The 17295-nt window shown below is 46.2% G+C and overlaps 4 protein-coding genes across 6 annotated transcripts; 2 read left to right on the top strand and 2 right to left on the bottom strand.

Moving 5' to 3' along the window:
- Positions 1 to 1822: 1822 nt before the first annotated feature.
- fermt3b (FERM domain containing kindlin 3b) lies at positions 1823 to 7589 on the top strand. Its single transcript, XM_028960553.1, has 15 exons — positions 1823 to 1918; positions 2738 to 2862; positions 3082 to 3315; positions 3405 to 3521; positions 3786 to 3954; positions 4107 to 4209; positions 4388 to 4495; positions 4628 to 4756; positions 4999 to 5045; positions 5143 to 5267; positions 5381 to 5487; positions 5650 to 5865; positions 5959 to 6083; positions 6317 to 6458; positions 6969 to 7589. Exons 2-15 carry the CDS (start codon positions 2739 to 2741, stop codon positions 7146 to 7148), a joined length of 1926 nt encoding a protein of 641 aa, XP_028816386.1. The 5' UTR covers positions 1823 to 1918; position 2738; the 3' UTR covers positions 7149 to 7589.
- Positions 7580 to 11150, bottom strand: trpt1 (tRNA phosphotransferase 1). Its single transcript, XM_028960554.1, has 7 exons — positions 10865 to 11150; positions 10434 to 10515; positions 10163 to 10332; positions 9899 to 10076; positions 9648 to 9704; positions 7811 to 7921; positions 7580 to 7723 (listed from the first exon to the last, which is right to left on the bottom strand). The coding sequence occupies exons 1-7, from the start codon at positions 10919 to 10921 to the stop codon at positions 7701 to 7703; spliced, it is 678 nt and encodes a 225-aa protein (XP_028816387.1). The 5' UTR covers positions 10922 to 11150; the 3' UTR covers positions 7580 to 7700.
- Positions 11151 to 11350: 200 nt separating this feature from the next.
- zbtb3 (zinc finger and BTB domain containing 3) lies at positions 11351 to 14758 on the top strand. 3 transcript variants are annotated; one of them, XM_028960212.1, is made up of 3 exons: positions 11351 to 11693; positions 12217 to 12295; positions 12858 to 14758. In XM_028960212.1, the coding sequence occupies exon 3, from the start codon at positions 12864 to 12866 to the stop codon at positions 14487 to 14489; it is 1626 nt and encodes a 541-aa protein (XP_028816045.1). In that variant the 5' UTR covers positions 11351 to 11693; positions 12217 to 12295; positions 12858 to 12863; the 3' UTR covers positions 14490 to 14758. The 3 variants fall into 3 exon arrangements, with proteins under 3 accessions (XP_028816045.1, XP_028816044.1, XP_028816047.1); XM_028960211.1 differs by lacking the exon at positions 12217 to 12295; XM_028960214.1 differs by lacking the exons at positions 11351 to 11693; positions 12217 to 12295 and adding an exon at positions 12314 to 12421.
- rnaseh2c (ribonuclease H2, subunit C) lies at positions 14756 to 16353 on the bottom strand. Its single transcript, XM_028960215.1, has 4 exons — positions 15997 to 16353; positions 15811 to 15923; positions 15154 to 15273; positions 14756 to 15051 (listed from the first exon to the last, which is right to left on the bottom strand). The coding sequence occupies exons 1-4, from the start codon at positions 16148 to 16150 to the stop codon at positions 15028 to 15030; spliced, it is 411 nt and encodes a 136-aa protein (XP_028816048.1). The 5' UTR covers positions 16151 to 16353; the 3' UTR covers positions 14756 to 15027.
- Positions 16354 to 17295: the final 942 nt, after the last annotated feature.

Below are 17295 nucleotides of genomic sequence, written 5' to 3'. Positions count from 1 at the left end.
TGTTTTGTAGGACGATAAATGTCCCCACACCCCCCTATTGGCGACGAAGGGAAGAAATACACGGCTCGAAAAATAAAGGGAACACTTAAACAACACAACATAACTCCAAGTCAATCCCACTTCTGTGAAATCAAACTGTCCACTTAGGAAGCAAAGCTGACAAAAACATTGACAATCAATTTCTCATGCTGTGGTGCAAATGGAATAGACAACAGGCGGAATTTATAGGCAGTTATAAGACGTCCCCAATAAAGGCGTGGTTCTGCAGGTGGTGACCACAGACGGCTTCTCAGTTCCTATGCTCTCTGGCTGATGCTTTGGTCACTTTTGAATGCTGGCGGTGCTTTTATTCTAGTGGTAGCAGGAGACGGAGTCTACAACCCACTCAAGTGGCTCAGGTAGTGCAGCTCATCCAGGATGGCACATCAATGCAAGCTGTGGCAAAAAGGGTTGCTGTGTCTGTCAGCATAGTGTTCAGAGCATGGAGGCGCTACCAGGCTAGTATATCGGAAGATGTGGAGGAGGCCGTAGGAGGGCCACAGGACCGCTACCTCCACCTTTGTGTAAGGAGAAACCGGAGGAGCACTGCCAGAGAAATGTGCATGTGTCTGCTCATACTGTCAGAAACAGAATCCATGAGGGTGGCATGAGGCCCAACATCCACAGTCCAATACCATGCAGCATATTTGGCATTTAGCAAGATTCCCTGTGCTCTTCACAGATGAAAGCAGGTTCACACTGAGCACATGTAACAGACATAACAGAGTCTGGAGACGCCGTGGAGAACATCTGCCTGCAACATCCTCCAGCATGACCAGTTTGGCAGTTGGTCAGTAATGGTGTGGGGTGGCATTTCTTTGGTGGGACACGATGCCCTCCATGTGCTCACCAGAGTATCAAGAACCATTTGTGAGACCATTTGCTGGTGCGGTTGGCCTCCTAATGCAAGACAATGCTATACCTCATGTGGCTGGACTGGAACAGCAGTTCCTGCAAGATGAAGACAGACCCGCCTGTTCCCCAGACCTGAATCCAATTTATCACATCAGGGACAAAATGTCTCGCTCCATCCTACAACTCCACGTTGCACCACAGACTGTCCAGGAGTTGGTGGATGCTTTAGTACAGGGAGGAGATCCCTCAGGAGACCATCCGCCACCTCATCAGGAGCATGTCCAGACATTGTAGGCATCTCATATAGGCACGTGGAGTCCACGCACACTATTGAGCCTCATTTTGACTTGTTTTTCAGACATTACATCCGAGTTGGATCAACCTGTAGTGTGTTTTTCCACTTTAATTTTGAGTGTGACTCCAAATCCAGACCTCCATGGGTTGATAAATTGAGTTGAATGTACGGACAGAAAACTATGTAAAGAACAAAGTATTTAATAAGAATATTTCATTAATTCAGATCTAGGATGTCTTATTTTTGTGCTCCCTTAATTTTTTTGGGCAGTGTATATCTCAACAGATTCAGTATATTCAATATGTGATCTGATTAATAGTTTCAAACATATTTATCATCAATAGAATTAATTACTAAAATACTAATGATCTATTAAAACACAATCGACAAATTGGGCTAAACTTAATGTTACAACATTGATTTTTTTTTTTTGTAGTCTGCACTTCATAGTAGTCCTCATTTTTTTTAAATCCAGCTGCAATTTATACATTGTGCTTTTATTACACCTTCAATGACTGAGTAGTATGAAACCATTATTGTGTGGCGTAGAATTTTGCCGGTAAAGACGTGGGCACACCCAGTAAAACACACGCGCACATTTTTTCCGCTATCCGGAAATCAGACAGAAGAGGAACACCCTTTTCTGTCACATTTAAAACACACGGCGCTCACACAAAGCCCACCACACTTCTTAGATCTGACAAGCAGTCGAGGAGCTCTTCAGGACGGGTATGACCACTGTTTTTATTACAATCACCCACCAGAACGTGTTGTAGATCTTGCACAGAAAGTTTGTTCTCGCTGTCATAGTACCTTAAATGTCAGATGGTCAAAGGTATAAAAGTCATATATGTGTGTATCAGTATTTTAAACAGGACGTGTAAACATTTTCAAATGAAAATAATAATTCATCTTCTTCATCAACAATAATAAGCGCAACGCTCGTTGTAATTTATTGTAAAAACATATGATTTCACCAGTTAAGTACTTTTTTAACTGAATACAAGTATCTTGGACAGGAAAATGTTTATCACAGACATGCATGCGGGTGCACGCACACACAGACACACACACACTCAGGGCATGGCTGAAGCATAATTTCTTGTCATTTTTTAGGAAGTCTTGGTAAAATGTTAACATCACAGTCCAAAGATAACATCACATGTTTATGTACAGAACATGGGAACACATGAAGCATGTCTAGTGACATATGATCATTGGATGCTTCTAAGTTTAGAGTTAAAGATGCTGTGGTTGTCATGTGAAGCATTATGACAGAGGAGAAGTACCGCCGCCCCAGCTTGTTTCTACCACCTTCACATGTTCTGTTGATTGTGTGATGAAAATCCTCCATCCTGTAAACACTGAGATGATTCAGCGTCACAAGAAAAGCAAATAGAGAAGTCGAGAGACTTCTCAACATTGTTCGTTTCTAAATTCCGACCATTTTAAAGCCCAATAGGGAAAACAGAAAAGCTTGAACATACTGTCACATTAAATAATAATTTTGCACTTTCATTCCGTGTGGCTTTTTTTGTCTTCTTATAGAATGGCAGCGTGGGATCTGTCTGTCACAGTAGAAGATCTTGGCCCCGATGCTCCACCCATTGTTATTAGTGTAACTTCTGATCTTCACATAGGCAGAGTCATTCTTGATGTTGTACAAAAGACACGTAAGTTCTTAAAAAAAGCTGTATGACCAAATTTTATTAGCACATCCATTTCCTGTGTTCTGCATTCCGCTGTAATAACACGTAAGAACTATGTCACTGTCATTGTCACCATCAGTGGTTTATTCATCGAGTACAACACCCCAATGTGTCAGCATGAATTATAAATTCTGAGCGTGAAAAAAAACTATGTAGATACATTCCATTTCTGCCGTGGCGCAGAGCTGCAGAGGGATTGGTCGGACCATGCACTGTGGTGGGAACAGAAGCAGCAGTGGCTCCTGCGTACTGCCTGGACCCTGGAAAAGTGCGGGATCCATGCCGATGCGAAGCTTGTCCTCACTCCCCAGCACAAGCCCCTCCAGCTGGGTCTGCCCAATGGCGTGACCGTCCGGCTCTGTGCCTGTTTCTCAAGGGCCGTCTTCCACACCGTAGTGGAGATTTGTAAGGTTCTGAGTAAGTAAAAAGACAAAAAAAAAACAAAAGACATCATCATTCATTATATTGAAATATTGATAATTCTTCATGTGTTTTCCTCACCTAAGACATTCGTCACCCTGAAGAACTGTCTCTATTGCGTCCAGTGGAAGTGAAGAAGAAAAAGAAAGACAAAGACCATGTTCAAAACATCTATGACCTCACGGATGTGTCCTTGACTTCAGGTAGATTTTTTATGGTATTTGTTAAAGTAGGCTTCGTAGAAGCAGCCCCAGCCACTCCTATTTGAATTAATGTGCTGATGTGCTGTTGCGCTTTTAGCTCCAGTTACTTTGAGGCTGGTTCTTTAGCTTCAGCTAAACTTAATGTTACAACATGGATTTGTTTTGATCCAAAAAAATATCATATTTCTGCAATAGTAGTAGCATTTCTTATTTTCTTTAATCCAATGTGATAATATGGGATTTACCGATACTCTTTTTGTTCAGATTCGATACCCTGCCTGTACAATGGCATGCCAGTGCACTTCACCGACTCCCCAAAAGCCGAGGATATATACAAAATGTTGTCTATGTGTCAGCCTTCTCCTTCTCCTGAGGCCTTAGCCAAAATGTACCGGCCCGCCAGCATAGTGGACAAAACACACATCCATACAAGGTACTTCTGTGAACAGTATCATTCCAATAAATGGAAAAAGTAGGAATTTTAAACCACCATTAATAGCAATGTATGAAAATTATGGTTGACCTCCCTTCAGATTAAGCAATTTCCTTCGGGATTAATCAAGTTTTCTGATTCTGACGATTCAGATGGCTGGACTCATCCCGAACACTGATGCAGCAGGGTGTTCAGCAGGACGACACGCTGTGGCTCCGGTTTAAGTACAACACGTTCTATGATCTGGAACCCAAGGTTTGTTGCAAAAGTTTCAATTTCAGCCTCCACCGTGATCTGTGCTGCATCATAAGAAAGACAAATGCGCATAACATTGGAATAATAAAAGAATCAATATAAAAGACAAGGGCAGGAATTAGAGGTGGTGCTTTGGTGTTGGTTGTGAGACGCGTCTTCATCTCTCTTCATCCTTCAGTATGACGCCGTGCGACTAACGCAGCTGTACGAACAGGCGCGGTGGGCTATCCTGCTGGAGGACATAGATTGCACAGAGGAGGAGATGATGCTCTTTGGGGCTCTACAGGTAGACAGAGAACAGAGCAGCTTACGAAGCACTGACGGGGCATGTGTGCTCCACCCAAAGGTTGCAATACATGATGACATTTCTCTTCCTCTCACTGAATTACACACACTCTGACCCCCGCCCCTTTTTCAGTACCACATAAGCAAACTGGCCCAGTCTGAAAGTCAGAACAGGGTCTCGGGAATTGAGGACCTGGACTGCGCCCTGCAGTCTTTGGAGTTGAAGCTGGAAGGGGACAAAAGTGGCACCACTGACATGATAGTAAGAGACACTCCCTACTTCCTTTTTCGTGCAACACGCCCCACAGCATTGTTTGTCATCTAAGACTTCCCAACTGAGAGTGCAGCAGTGTGGCTGTGACAATGGAGTGAACGCAATGAGGACTTTGTTTAAACGTGCTTCATAATTTATTTTGATTTCTTTGTGCCATTTATCAGAATAACCAATAATGAACAGTTATTGGTTATTGTGCTAATTTGAGCTACTATTCTTTAATCATTTAGGAAAATATGACAGCACCAGAACTCAACGACTACTTGAAAATATTCCGGTAAAATCTAACTTTAATTCAACTAAAATTCCAAAAGAATTTCTGGTTTGAAGGTCCCAAAATGTAGCCATTTTGTCTTTTTTTCTTTCCTTTAAAGTCCCAAAAGACTTACGCTGAAAGGCTACAAGCAATACTGGTTCAAGTTCAAGGACACGTCCATCTCTTACTACAAAAACCAGGAAGAACGCTTTGGGGAACCTATACAACAACTGAATCTTAAAGGTACTTACAACCGACCCACAAGCTCGCTCGACCGCTGCAGTACTTTAGGGTACTTGGTGAAAAGTGCACAGCATCCAGGAAAGGTACTGACTGCCCTCACAAACTACCCTCAGGCAGTGACGTGTCCCCGGACGTGAATGTCGCCGGACAGAAGTTCTGTATCAAACTCCTGATACCTGCTCCGGAGGGCATGAATGAGCTTTACCTGCGTTGTGAAGACGTGAGTTGCCTTTTTTTCCCCCTGCATTTTACCAACGGTGCTAGTTGGTCACCAGTGACTAATGCACCATAAACTCGCCTAAGTTATAGAAAGTCATTGGAATTACCCGTATTACAAAGAAAATCGTCAGTTCCATTAATTTCCTTTTTTTTCTGCGTCCAGGAGCAGCAGTATTCTCAGTGGATGGCTGCCTGCAGGTTGGGATCCAAGGGTCTGACTCTGGCTGACAGCTCGTTCCAGCGTGAGAAGAAGAGCATCCAGAGCTTCCTCTCGATGCAGCGCTCAAATTCGGGAGACCAGTCCGCTCAGACCAGCGAAAACATCAACACCTTCAGCCTGTTGTCCCCGCGCTACCAGAAGAAGTACAAGGCCAAGCAGGTGTGAACAAACATAACCTGAACGAGAAATGAAGACTTTAAAAAGCTGACATGCTAGAAGTTTACTTCTTCTTCTATTTTTTTTTCTCGGTAGTTGACTCCACGCATCCTGGATTCTTATCAGAATGTGGCCAGACTCTCAATGACCGAAGCAATTTTGAAGTTCCTCCAGATCTGGCAAGCATTGCCTGATTTTGGCATCTCGTATTTCATGGTAAGGTGAGTGGAGAAGCAAAAGATGTGACCTCAACCATCAACGTGTGGCGTTGAAGCCTGTCCCAGCAATCAACAGACCTTAAAAAGTAGAAGTAACTCTAGGCTGTGGGACTAAGAGAAGGTTATTCAGTTCCATTCCATTTGACCACTCCTGACACCGTTGCATTTCTATTGCATAAAGCATTCTTTTTTATTTCTATGGCATGGTGTCCTCAGAGCTTCCTCTTGTGCCTCAGGTTTAAAGGCAGCCGTAAAGATGAGGTTCTGGGTATTGCCAACAACCGCCTCATCCGTATCGACCTGGGGGTAGGGGACGTGGTGAAGACCTGGCGGTACAGTAACATGAGGCAATGGAACGTCAACTGGGACATTCGACAGGTAGGAGGCCTCTCATGCTCTCCAGAGTAGTACCAAATACGAGCAAATATTAATCTCTCATGATTTCTACTCACATTATTTTACTGTAAGCACCCTAGAAGTGCAATGCATCCTCCTTTAAATATAATTTGTGTTCATAAATTCATAAATACAGGTCCATAATTATGGTAACATGGACACCATATACACCACCACAATGTATTTGAAACGGAACAAACAAGATTTACGATTAACAGACTTGAAATGAACTCACAACCTTTTATCTGCTCTTTTTAAACGGGATAAAGAGGGAATAACATACACCTGACCACGGAATAACATACGCCTGGCCATGGAAAAGCCGAGCAGCCACCAGTTCAAAACTGTGTCAATGTCCCAATATTTATGGCCCTGACTGTACTTTTCCTCATGGAAGCTACATCTATAAATCTGACTAAGGTTGCAGGTTGCACCATACCTTTGATGAACCAGCGCTCTGTGTAGCTGCCTCTCAGCATGTCATCATTTCAGGTGGCGATAGAGTTCGATGGAAACATAAACATGGCTTTTGGCTGTGTGACGGCCGACTGCAAGATCGTCCACGAGTATATCGGAGGCTACATCTTCATGTCAACCCGAGGCCGAGATCGGAGTGACACGCTGAATGAAGAGCTCTTCCACAAACTCACTGGGGGTCACGAGGTGCTGTGATCTTATCACAGCTCATATCAGGTCACAGCGACTGTAATACTAAGAACGTATTTGTCACCACGTAAAGCTACTAATAAATGTGTCTACTCAGCTTTGGAGGCCCATTGCTTCAACCCATTAACACAGCCCATGACTAGATACCGATTTTATTTAAATACCTGAATGTTAAGCCTTCTAGCCATGAAAATAAAATGTCTAACAAAAATGTCCAAACACCAGCTCTATGGAGCTCATTCATGCTCATATTATGGAGCACTTCAGTACTGCAGTGACAACTGAGGAAACCACACAGTTGACATGTGGTGGTTTCTCGCTGATATGCACGTACATATCTATGTGAAACAGTCCCTGTCAGTTTCAACCAACCAAGGCCGAAGCCAGGGCCTGTTTCCTATTTGATAGCATGTAACAGTCAATAAAGCGAATGGTCATTCATCTCAAGATTCAGTCTTTATTTTAAAGCAGGCAGTTATCCCTCACTTTGTCGTGCATGTGTGTTTGCTTTTGTTTTCTTCTGCAAATGGATTCTGAACGAGGGCAGCCTTGGCACAGCTACTCCAATGGAAGTTCACATGCTGTAGGCCAAAAGGAAAAGAAATGTTAAACATACAATTTAAACATTTTTACGGTTATTATTTCAAGTGCAACATAAATTAGCTCACGTGTTGGTTTGAGTTGTACAGCATGAGTAAAATAACAAGGAGCGAGATTCCCCCCAGAGTCCCCTGGGGTAAGTATCACCCCGTTCTCAGACCAAAAGAACAGGATGCCGTCTGCATTGCAAACAGAAATGGAGCAGTTGAGAGCTGAATGCTGCATGCTTTTTTATTTCTCAAACTAAACTCGCAAAAGTGACACAAGTGCCGATTGGTTCCTGTCACAGCACATTGTCCAGTGTCAGTCATGTGTATGTGATCGGCATACAACACCTTTGGAGTGACTCAGAATGAATATAATACAACAGAATAGAATCTTTCTAATCATCCTACTTTCGTTGCACTATTTATAATTCATCGTTCCCTTTTCCAATCAGAATTCTTGATAACCTGTCCACACGCTCATTTTGGTAGCGAATGTGTTCCGAGATGACTGTTACATTTGTGATGCTCGCTGATGGTGCTGTGAACAAGTGGTATTACAAGGAAACAAACTAGGGGGTAAAGCAGGAGGACGGGAGGGGGCAGGACCGTACTCTCCGTGTTGCCAGACAGGGTGGATCTGAACTAGATATGTAATTAATTAAAATAGGTATCGACTGTTAAGCCATATGTTAAGTAGTGACATTCGACATATTGACAGGAGGTTTAAATAGTCCAGAACGAGGAAGAAGGGTGTGTGAGAGCTGTCAGTCATCCCTATTGGCTCCACCCACTTTCCATAGTGGCTCCAACCAATTTTGTTCATGGAAACACCATTTTCTGTCACTATCTATATGACACAAATATTGACACTCAGACTAAAAGGGCTAGGTGGGTTATATCTCCTATATTGTATATAGTGTAAATAATTATCTAATTAGCTGTATACTAGTTATCTACATACAGTACAGGCCAAACGTCTGGTCACACCTTCTCATTCAATGTGTTTTCTTTATTTTTATGACCAATTACATTAGTAGATTCTCACTGAAGACATCTAAACTATGAATGAACACATGTGGAGTTATGTATTTAACCGGACCAGACCCTATATACTTCACCGGACCTGAACCTAACCCAGTCGAGATGGTTTGGGGTGAGCAGAGTGAAGGCAAAGAGGCCAACAAGTGCTAAACACCTCTGGGAACTCCTTCAAGACTGTTGGAAAACCATTTACATTTACATTTTACAGCATTTATCAGACGCTCTTATCCAGAGCGACTTACAATCAGTAGTGACAGGGACAGTCTCCCTGTTAAGTGTCTTTCTCAGGGACACAATGGTAATAAGTGGGATTCGAACCCGGGTCTTCTGGTTCATAGGCGAGTGTGTTACCCACTAGGCTACTACCACCATTTCAGGTGACGACCTCTTGAAGCTCATCGAGAGAATGCCAAGAGTGTGCAAAGCAGTAATCAGAGCAAAGGGCTCTGAAGAAACTAGAATATAAAACATGTTTTCAGTTATTTCACCTTTTTTTGTACATAACTCCACATGAGTTCATTCATAGTTTTGATGCCTTCAGTGAGAATCTACTAATGTAAATGGTCATGAAAATAAAGAAAACACATTGATCGAGAAGGTGTGACCAGACGTTTGGCCTGCACTCTATGTAGATAGCTAGTATACAGCTAATTAGCTAATTATTTACACTATATACAATATAGGAGAAACTAACCCACCTAGCCCTTTGACCAAAGGGCCCTTTTGGCCTGTACTGTACATACTACTTACATACTGCACCCTAGTTATCTATATACTGTAGATAATTAGAACATAACAGTCTTTTCCTTGTATCTGTTTACTTTTGTATGCATCATGTCTATTATAGCACTTTGAAAGTGAGCTTTATAGATCTTACCGGATATAGCTTTACAAACGTCAATGTAAATGGCCAGGTCACAGTTCTGTCTCATTCCTGTAGAAAATACAACAACCCTGTCAGTCCCAGACAGAACAATGTTGATATTTATCAGACGCCTTTGTCCAGGGTGACTTGCAATCAATAGTTACAGGGACAGTCCCCCTGGGGACTCAGGGTTAAGTGACAATGTGGTCATCCAGCATTAACACTTGATCCCACTTGATGCCACCTGGGCTTAGTTCACCCACCACTGATGACTCCATTGTCTCCAGGTAGTCCAGGTGCCAGGTGGATGTGCTCTCTGCTCATCCTGCTTAGGCCCTGGCTGCGTATGGAGGTCCAGTACTTCAGGTAGGACCCGTGGACCGCCTCCTTAGGCGTGTCTGGGGCATCAGGCAGAATAGCTCTAAGCTCCAGGTCAGCCACCTTTCATAGCAAACGCATGGGCTGGTCTGATTAACCTTTTGTACTGTATTACTTCAAATGACAGCCAGAGAAAAAAAGACCCTCACCGGTACTGAATGGCCCTGATTGGCTCGTATCTGCATGCGCCCGGTGTCTGGGTGAGTGCCTAGCTTGAATCGCTGCTTATTGTTGGTCACCACCACTCTCTCCACGTCCTCCGGAGTGAAACAGCGAAACTGTGGGTGTGCCAGGAGATCATCTACAGACAGGAAGCCATCTGAAACAGACCCAAACAAGCACGGACGCAAGAAATTACGCTCCTGTCACCCGTAAAAGTCCTGAATCCTACGTAATATATTTACAAATGAAATATATTACCTGAACTCATGTTTAGGCCCATTTTATGGGCTCCATGACGCAGCACATATGACAGGGACTTCGACAGACGCACGTCTTGGTTCTGGTGTCACAGACACAGTCAGGTGGACTGGACATATTGGGGTGTCCATAAACACCCAATCTAACTGGTTGGCTGTTTCACATTCAGAGCCATTGTAAAACCCCACATATGCAGATGATGATGAGGACGATGATAACTATTATTATTATAATTAGTTGTAGTAATGTGGGTTGGTGGAAGACCAGAAGACCACAAAGTCACAGGTTCAAACGCCACTGAGCAAGACACTTAACCCCAAGTTGCTCTGGATAAGTGCATCTTATAAATGCCATAAAATGTAGAATTATCGGTCTGCAGCGCCCCCTACTGTCGCATTGCTTCATTTACACAGCTAATTCTGCCCACTCACCTCCCTGTCACGGTCTCGGCCATGTCTTCCTCTTTTTCCTCGACTTTGACTGTCCATTGGTCACCGGTCATACGCGTTTAATAAAACGCATTAATTATATTGCAACAAGCCAGCTAGAACCAGATCAGCGACGAGCTACGCAAAACACGTTCCAGCGGAAGCGAAAACGACACGACAACAGAAGCCGCCACAGAAACTAAAAACGTTTCCTTCTTGTTCCCGCAACGCGGACGTGCGCGTCGCGCCTGTCAGACGCCGCGCCTCCAGGGGGCAGCACTGCGTCGCGGCGCCGCGCCTCCAGGGGGCAGCACTGCGTCGCGGCGCCGCGCCTCCAGGGGGCAGCACTGCGTCGCGGCGCCGCGCCTCCAGGGGGCAGCACTGCGTCGCGGCGCCGCGCCTCCAGGGGGCAGCACTGCGTCGCGGCGCCGCGCCTCCAGGGGGCAGCACTGCGTCGCGGCGCCGCGCGTCGCCGCCGTGGGGAGCGAGGGAGGGCGCCGCTCGTGTTTTTGTGTTCCGAGCGGCGGAGGTGAACTGCGTCGCCCTGTGTAGGGGAGATGAAGCGGCCCACGCAGGAGCCTCGAGTGGGAGTCTGGGACCTCGCGTCGCCCGAGGATGCCCGGCTCGGTGTGGCGGTGTGAAACGTGCGAACGGGAGTCGCGTTGAGTGCAAACAACGGCGGTCTGCGTTTTTAAAACACATCGAACGCACATCGACCCGGATTCTCCACCGCATGTGACCATGAAGGAACCGAGCGCGTCAAATATAAACGTTGTTCGCACGTCGGGGATAAGAGTTTAACAAAAGAAGGCGGCGACGCCCCCGGCAGACGGTAGGACTTTACTCTCCACCTGTAGATCACTTTTTATCTTGCGCGGCTTTTTAAATGCATGTTAACCGTAGCACAGCCGTGGAAGGGCTTCAGTCTTTATTTTAAAACAGGCAGTTATCCCTCACGCGTGTTCCGGTTTACTAAATTTGGGCGCTTTTTTTGGGTGGTTGTCAGCCCCGGTTTTTTAAAGGTCCCTTCTCGTGGAAATGTGACTTTGTGAGATGATTTAACATTAATGCGAGTTCCCCCGAGCCTGTCTGTGGTCCTGCAGTGGCTAGAAATGGCGATAGGTGTAAAGAGTGCTTTGGCTATTCTGCTTCGCCTGAGCTGGAATTCGTCCCCTTATGTCGTCATACGGGAAAGGTTCCCTCCCGTTTTCCGTCAAGAGAGTTTCCCACACCTACCCTGAAACATTATCTCCACCAAACGTGCAAAGCTTTACAGTTGCTTGATGATTGGATTGGATGAGCACAACTGTTTTTTTGTTGTTTTTTTTTTTTTTTTTTTTGGACCGTCACACAAGATTCTGAAGAACCTATGGGTTCACTTACATTTTTCCGGAAAAACTACGACACGGCTTCCTGTCTGTGCAAAACATCGTGGTTGGTGAACAATGTTGATGACATCATTTCCACAAATGCCAGCTCAACTTCTATAGGCTGCTCTCCCGCCTCTTACCTCCTCATTAGCATTTAAAGCTACATAATGATGCAGATGTTAAACAAAAAGTAAGACTTGTGGTCTGAAATGGCGCCTCCTGGCAAAATCCTATTAAAAAAGGATGAATTTCAGAAAGAGACTTTTTTTGTTTTTTTTTTGTACTTTTTCAGCACCAAATGACTTTTTAAAAACGATTAAGTTAAATAAAGTGAAGTGATTGTCACATGTGATACACAGCAGCACAGCACACGGTGCACACAGTGAAATTTGTCCTCTGCATTTAACCATCACCCTGAGTGAGCAGTGGGCAGCCATGACAGGCACCCGGGGAGCAGTGTGTGGGGACGGTGCTTTGCTCAGTGGCACCTTGGCGGATCGACCTTCTGATTACGGGGTCGCTTCCTTAATTGCTAGGCCACCACTGCCCCTGAAGTGGCTAGATGATGCAGATGTTAAACAAAAAGTAAGACTTGTGGCCTGAAACCTGTGCTCCTTGTTGATCAGGTGGTGATGGAGTTCCCGGCGCACAGCCAGCAGCTCCTGGCGAGCCTGCGTTCCCAGCAGCAGCAGGGCTTCCTGTGTGACTGCACCGTGCAGGTCGGCCCGTCCCGGTTCCACGCCCACCGAGCTGTCCTGGCCTCCTGCTCGCCCTTCTTCCACATGTTCTACTCCGAGCACCCGCCGGGAAACGCCGCGGCCGGTGGAGCGCCCCGCAGGGACACGCTGGTGGCCATCAACGGCGAGATCGTAACCCCGGCGGCGTTCGGCCTGCTGCTGGACTTCATGTACGAGGGGGTGCTGAAACTTGCCACCCGCCCGCCCCCGGAAGACGTGCTGGCGGCGGCGAGCTTCCTGCACATGAATGACGTGGTGCGGGTCTGCAAGAGGAGGCTGCAGGGGCGGGGCCTCGCCGAGGCAGACAGCACCAGGGAAGGGGACACGGGTGTTGCCGGGGGCTCTGCGGGGACTTCCTCTGGAAACGGACTAATGGAGGGGACTGGCGATAAACTGCTTGCAGTGACAGTGTCCGAGTCGAGGACGTCCGAGGTCCCTCTGAAGGCGGAGGTGAAGGCCAGCTTGGCCAGCAGCAGCAGTTCCATCAGCCCCGATGTGGCTGACACCACCCAGCCGGGGATGGACCCCGTTTCTGTGGCAAGCGATTTTGTCCCAGTCCTGTCCCCGGTCCGAGACAGGCTGGCACTACGGTTGGGAAGCCAGGAGCCAGCCCTCTCCAGTCCGTGCAGCACCACAGAGATGATCTGCAGTACGAACAGCAAAACCGCCGCGTCGGAGAACCTCACCGGTGGATCGGGCGTGGCGGTCCCGTCTCACGCGGGTGACCGAGACGTCTCCAGTCCTGAGCAAGATGAGGAAACCGCATCCAGGCACTCGAGGCACGCCACACCACGGAACTTTACATCCCAGACCAAAAACAGAAGGCTTCCTCAGCACAGCCGCACGCGTACAGGAAGACCGACGTCAAGCCCGGAGACGGTGAGGAGCACCAGTGAACATCGAGAGAACGTCCGAGGTCCAGGAGGTCCATGCAGGGGGAAAGAAGGGGGTGGAGTTGTGGTGAAGGCAGAGGCCATCGTGATTTCTGACGAAGAACCGGAGGACGTAGCGGGAGTCGCCGAAGGGCAGGACGACGGGGAAAGGGGACGGCCAGAAGAGGACGAGAGCAGCGGTCACGACGTTGAGAACTTCTTACCCAGCCACTCGCTGTTTTCCGAACACCAGGAGCCATTGTCCTTCCCGTCACCTCCACGGGCTCCCAGTATGTCCTCTTCAGATCCCGCCAACTTTCCCAGCAGCCTCTACCCATCCACGTCCCAGCAGTCAGACCAGCAAGAAGTCTACTTCGAGGAACTGGAGGACTCCCTCGGGAATTACATGGAGGACATTCCGACCTGTGGCACCTGCGGGAAGACGTTTTCTTGCGCGTACACGCTGAGGAGGCACGCCATAGTGCACACGCGCGAGCGGCCGTACGAGTGCCGCTACTGCTACCGCAGCTACACGCAGTCCGGCGACCTGTACCGCCACATCAGGAAGGCCCACGACCACGATCTCCCTCCCAAGCGGATCCGAGGGGAGAACGACCTTCCGGCCGGCCAGCCGCCACCGCAGACGTGACTGGACTTGAGCACGTCTGCTTCGCCGACTTCTTCTTACCTGTGTGTGTGAGTGTGAGACTGCGGCACATTCACATTTCTTTGTTTAGAAATAACACCCGGTACAATTGTTGGCACTTTTTTGCTCTTTTATATCCAGACGGCAACATTAACAGGGCGATAGGTGGCTTTTTTGTTTTTAATGTGTAAATTGTACAGATTTGTTTTTATGTATTTATTACACATTGTCTGAGTGTTTGTCAGATAAATAATGATTTTGAGATTCAGTAATGTCGTGTCCTTGTGGTTTTTATTATTAAGATTGAAAAGAGATGCATACACATAAAACCATTGCTGAAACACTGGGATCTATTAAATGAATTTACATGTAAAACTGTCAATGACTAAAACAAAATCCATTTAGTAGACACCTTTAAAAGTTGATGTGTTGCAGTTTTTTTCTCCTTTCCTTTAAAGATTGGCCTGTTCTCTTTATATGGAGACCTGCAGATTCATCTGCTAATCCAATAATCAACCCGTTGCATGTGCTTTTGTCCCAGTCAGTCTTCCAGTGGGGCGTGTATCTAAAAAAAAAAAAAAAAAAAGATTCATCAATAGTGTACCTGCAAATTGTTCTTTTACAATTTCTCTTCTCGTATTTTGTGTCACTGTTCCCATCCACTCACCGCATTAGCCACTTGTGGCCATGACATTGCCATAACAATGCCATCATCAGAAGAAGGGGGCGTGTCCAGGTTCCAGTATGTGAATTTATTAAATACAGAAGACACTTTCAACACGCCATCCTGAATAAACACAAGGCATCCAGTCATATAAATATGCTGCTTGCTTTTTTATTTTTGAGCAGCTTTAAATGCATATTTGAGAAATCATTACACACATGGGGCAGTGGTGGCCTAGTGGTTAAGGAAGCAACCCTGTAAACAGAAGGTTGCTGGTTCGAATCCCGATCCGCCAAGGTACCACTGAGGTGCCACTGAGCAAAGCACCGTCCCCACACACTGCTCCCTGGGCGCCTGTCATGGCTGCCCACTGCTCACTCAGGGTGATGGGATAAATGCAGAGGACAAATTTCACTGTGTGCACCATGTGCTGTGCTCCTGTGTATCACATGTGACAATCACTTCACTTTACACATTATAGACTCTTTGAGAGAAATGGGTGGTAGTAGCCTATGAACCAGAAGACCCCACTTACTACCATTGAGTCCCTGAGCAAGACACGTAACCCTGAGTGTCCCCATGGGGGGAACTGTCCTTGTAATTACTGATAGTAAGTCGCTCTGGATAAGGTAAATGCTGTAAATGTAGAAGTGTATTTACCTCCTGGTCGGAGCTGGGTTTGTGCACCTCTTGCAGAATCAGGCCTGTGTAGCCTTTTGGACAACTCACTTCTTGACCTTTCAACCCACGACCTCTAAAGGACACGGTCTTTTCTGTAACAAGAGGACCATCATTGATTGTAAGAGTTGACGCTAAACTGTGAAGAAAAGCCGCGGGAACACGCACCGTGTTTTCGCTCCTTCGCCGTAGCGGAAAAGTACGCGGAGACCTCGGCGGGTCCGTCGTGCTCGATTTCGCACGGCAGCGAGTGCACCCGAGGCGTCTCCGCGTCTTTAATCGCGTCCAACCGCACGGTCGTCACGCTGGAGTAACAGGACATTCTGACGACTGCTTCTTCAAGCCGCCTCGATGTGCGGAGCCGTGAAACGAACAGTTCCACTCGAGGTATGCGGTACGTTTGCAAAAAAAGTTATAAATAAAAATTGGTCGTGACGTCGTTCGAATCTTATTAAGCTTTTTACCTGGCGCGCACGATCCGCGCGTGGGGAGGAAGTCGCGACGTGATTGGACGCGCCCGTCTTCTTCGTCGTCTGTCCGATATTTTTGCGTCGCCACGGACTGTGCACTTTGTTTGGCGCCGCCACGTGGCGAACTGGCGTAGTTGCGTCCTTCACCTGAGCGCACCCAAAAACGGCATACAGCAAATACATATAGCTTTAATACATTTTTTTCATATATACAGTACAGGCCAAAAGTTTGGACACGCCTTTTCATTCAATGTTTTTTCTTCACTTTCATGACATTTTCGGCTACGTTGGTAGATTCTCACTGAAGGCATCAAAACTATGAATGAACACATGTGGAGTTATGTACTTAACAAAAAAAGGTTAAATAACTGAAAACATGTTTTATATTCTAGTTTCTTTAATATAGCCACATTTTGCTCTGATTACTGCTTTGCACACTCTTGGTATTCTCTCGATGAGCTTCAAGAGGTCGTCACCTGAAATGCTTTTCCAACAGTCTTGAAGGAGTTCCCAGAGGTGTTTAGCACTTGTTGGCCCCTTTGCTTTCACTCTGCGGTCCAGCTCACCCCAAACCATCTCGACTGGGTTCAGGTCTGGTGACTGTGGAGTCCAGGTCTCCACTTTTTGTTAAGTACATAACTCCACATGTGTTCATTCATAGTTTTGATGCCTTCAGTGAGAATCTACCAACGTAAATGGTCATGAAAATAAAGAAAACACATTGAATGAGAAGGTGTGTCCTGTACAGTATATATTTTAGTCAACTGTTTAGAAAAAAAAATGCAGTGCATGGTCTTGTGTAGTTGCTGCTTTAATTGTAAATAGAAAGACAACAGCGGAGTGTTAGGAAATTAGTTAATTGCATAATAAAGTGTCGCGTCTGTCGCTTTGCTCAGCCTTTTATTTGATTGCTTGTCACCTGCTTAGTGCACAGCAAGCTTCCTTTCAGCTGGCTGGTGTTTCCTTTTGTCCTCATTCTTTACGATAACTTTTTTTT

Source organism: Denticeps clupeoides, chromosome 18 (assembly GCF_900700375.1).
Source record: "Denticeps clupeoides chromosome 18, fDenClu1.1, whole genome shotgun sequence".
NCBI classification, from domain to species: domain Eukaryota; kingdom Metazoa; phylum Chordata; class Actinopteri; order Clupeiformes; family Denticipitidae; genus Denticeps; species Denticeps clupeoides.
This window is presented reverse-complemented; position numbering and strand designations above follow the sequence as displayed.